The sequence below is a fragment of the Psammomys obesus genome, unplaced genomic scaffold (genome assembly GCF_907164565.1).
Source record: "Psammomys obesus unplaced genomic scaffold, mPsaObe1.curated_primary_1811, whole genome shotgun sequence".
Taxonomy (NCBI): Eukaryota; Metazoa; Chordata; class Mammalia; order Rodentia; family Muridae; genus Psammomys; species Psammomys obesus.
The window spans coordinates 2,742,067-2,744,725 of record NW_026587382.1 but is presented as its reverse complement, the minus strand read 5'-3'; the positions used below and the strand labels follow the sequence as shown (position 1 = coordinate 2,744,725).

The 2,659-nt window shown below is 44.1% G+C and overlaps 1 protein-coding gene across 1 annotated transcript; it reads right to left on the bottom strand.

Annotated features, from left to right (window-relative positions):
• Positions 1 to 1,554: 1,554 nt before the first annotated feature.
• On the bottom strand, positions 1,555 to 1,704 carry Ctxnd2 (cortexin domain containing 2). The gene has a single exon (XM_055603743.1). The coding sequence runs from the start codon at positions 1,696 to 1,698 to the stop codon at positions 1,555 to 1,557; it is 144 nt and encodes a 47-aa protein (XP_055459718.1). The 5' UTR covers positions 1,699 to 1,704.
• Positions 1,705 to 2,659: the final 955 nt, after the last annotated feature.

Below are 2,659 nucleotides of genomic sequence, written 5' to 3'. Positions count from 1 at the left end.
GCGGCTAACTATGATTTGTCTCATGCTCTGGCAGGGACATGATTTTGCCAGCTGAAGATAGTCTATGTTTGAAATTCCAGGGACTCTTTAGATAATATATCAATGCCAGAGCCCCAAGAATGGTGTATGCTGCCCCTGCTGCTGTTGCTGTGTGTTGCTGGATTGCTGGTGGATGGTTGGAGATAACCTGAAGAAGAAGATCAAACTTTCCCTGAGGAACTTCATGTTCCTAATCAGCAGGACGTGGTCTAACAATATCAACGGCCCCTTTTTCCTCTAACCTTTTTTTCTCTCTTACCTAGTGTTGGGGTGTAATGCCAGGATCACGGGACCCTCAGAGACCACCAGGAGACGACTTGATGCAATAGCAAGAAAGCTTTATTAGGAGAGCAATCGAACTCGGGACCCAAGTCTCACTGACGCAGCAGTAGAGAAGTGGGACCCCGAGCCCTGAGTGAGCAGCATTTTTAAAGGGAAAGACTGCAAGCAGGGGTTTCCATGACAGCAAGCGGGGGGGGGGGCTTTCATGACAGCAAGCAGGAGGTTTCATGCCTTGACATTACAGGATTGGGTAAAAGCCACAGGGACGAGGTGACCTTTTACATAATCACAATTGCCATTTTTCTAAACTACATCTGGAACACTGGGGAGAATTTTCCCAACCGATTCTCATTGATTATTGCCAGGGAGATTGTCTCTATTTTCTATGAAGTATTTATTCTGTGATATTTCCTGGAGGCTGTTGCTAGGAGAGTTAACTTTGTTTTCTGTCAGGTGCACATTCTGTGATATTTCCTGGTACCTAAGTTCAGTTCCCGGTCAAGATGGCTCCTCCTTTCAAAATGGAGTCACCCAAGCTAACTTAAACTCTTCAGAGGTATTGGAAGGGATAGGGGTGGTATAGGGAGGTAGGACAAAGAGCCCAATAAAGTAGCCAAAAGACTGGTTACAGTTAACCATTTCTGCATCTCTTACATTTGTGAGGAACAAATCAATTTGATCACCTCCAAGTCAGCTTCTAGTTTCAGGTGGGCCTCATCAAGCATAGCATTGTGTTGCATTACATTATTAAATTAAGATTCACTGTCCCATCCCAGGGACATTAGATATGGGACAATGGAAAATCATGACCTTAGACTAGCCAATAAGTTCAACTTTAGCAGGATTCCCTGAAAAGAAACAATGGAAAAAGGACCAGTGTTTTCTCTCTGGTGAGATTTCTGTGTAAGAATCGTAAAGTTCTTATGTGCTTGTCACAGAACACAAGATTGGCAGGTTGAGAACCATGGAGGTAAGAGAATGTGAAGTCTGTTCATACACATCAATATAAAAGATATGAAATCTTGTAACGGAGCATACTTTGTAGTCCTGGTACTTAGGAGGTGGAGGATACAGGAACATCAGGGGTCTGAGGCAAGCCCTGGCTGTGTAAGGCCCTGATGAACATACTGTCTGTCCCCCCATAAAAAAGATCACAAGTCTCTTGTGAGAGGAATTGACCAGGTTTTATGGTTCTTCAGCTCAGAGATGAATCTGTGGCCTTATGAGGATTCTTTATGACCTGGTCTCATGGGTATCCTTCATAAACTTTACACACCGAAAAACCATCACTATTAGAAACAGGAGCACAAGGACAACAAAGGCAATGGCAAAGCCTTTGTCCACATCGACTCCTTTGGACAGGCTCAAATCTTCCATGAGTTCACACACCTCTTACTGTCTTCCAGATGTAGCTACTTCCTCAGGCATATCTTCAGATTTGTTGTATTTCTAGAAAATAAAGAGCATAAACAAGTTGTTTTTTGTCTTGTGTGTGTGTGTGTCTGCGTTAGCGGTGTGTGGAAAGTGAAGGGGCAAAGGGTTGAAAAAATATCGTCAAGATTGATTTAAAAGCCAGGCATGGTGGCCCATACCATGATCTCAGCACTAAGGAGGCAGAGCCAGATTGAGCTGTAAATTCAAAGCTAGCCTGCCCTATGTGGCTCACCCTTGTTCCTGGTTGTCATTGGCCACCAGTTCCCAGGAACAACAAATAGCAGATGCAACAAATAGGGTTCAGTGGGCTCCATGGGCACAAACAGAAGTATTCTTCCTGGACCAGCTTCAGGGAGGTAGATCAATTTTATTCTTGGTAAATGAGGGTCATATAGGGCTTTGGGGAGGAAGTGAATATATCCCGGGTGGGTGAATGTCATTGTCTGAAAGGACAAGGCACTGAGATGCCTCATTAACACAGAGAGGCATTCCAGGAATCCCAGGCGCTTGCTGGCTGGTTTCTTGTAGGGAGAAAACTAGGTAGATTTGTAATTTCCCTGAGGACTATGTGCCATTTCTCAGGTAGGTATGTGGGGGTCCAGGATACCCCAACCCAGGCAAAGAAAAGGAAGCAATGCCTACAAAGGGAGTCCTCCATTTTGCATGGAGCTCAGGGCTTTCCAGTAATGGTGGACTGCAACCTTAGTAGCAGGATTTCCTGACAGGTCTACACCACAAGTTCTAGGTCAGCCAGAGCTACACAGTAAGACTGTATCAAAAACAAAAAATTCTAAACATTCCAATTCTATATCCCTCCCTAACTTTTCTTCTAATTCCTGAAATACCTATTGTATATTTTTCTTTGAAATAGGATTTCACTATGTAGCCCTGGCTGGCCTTAAAC

Excerpts from the sequence above, each read along its gene's own strand:
- Ctxnd2 (XM_055603743.1), bottom strand. The coding sequence starts at position 1,698 with ATGGAAGATTTGAGCCTGTCCAAAGGAGTCGATGTGGACAAAGGCTTT.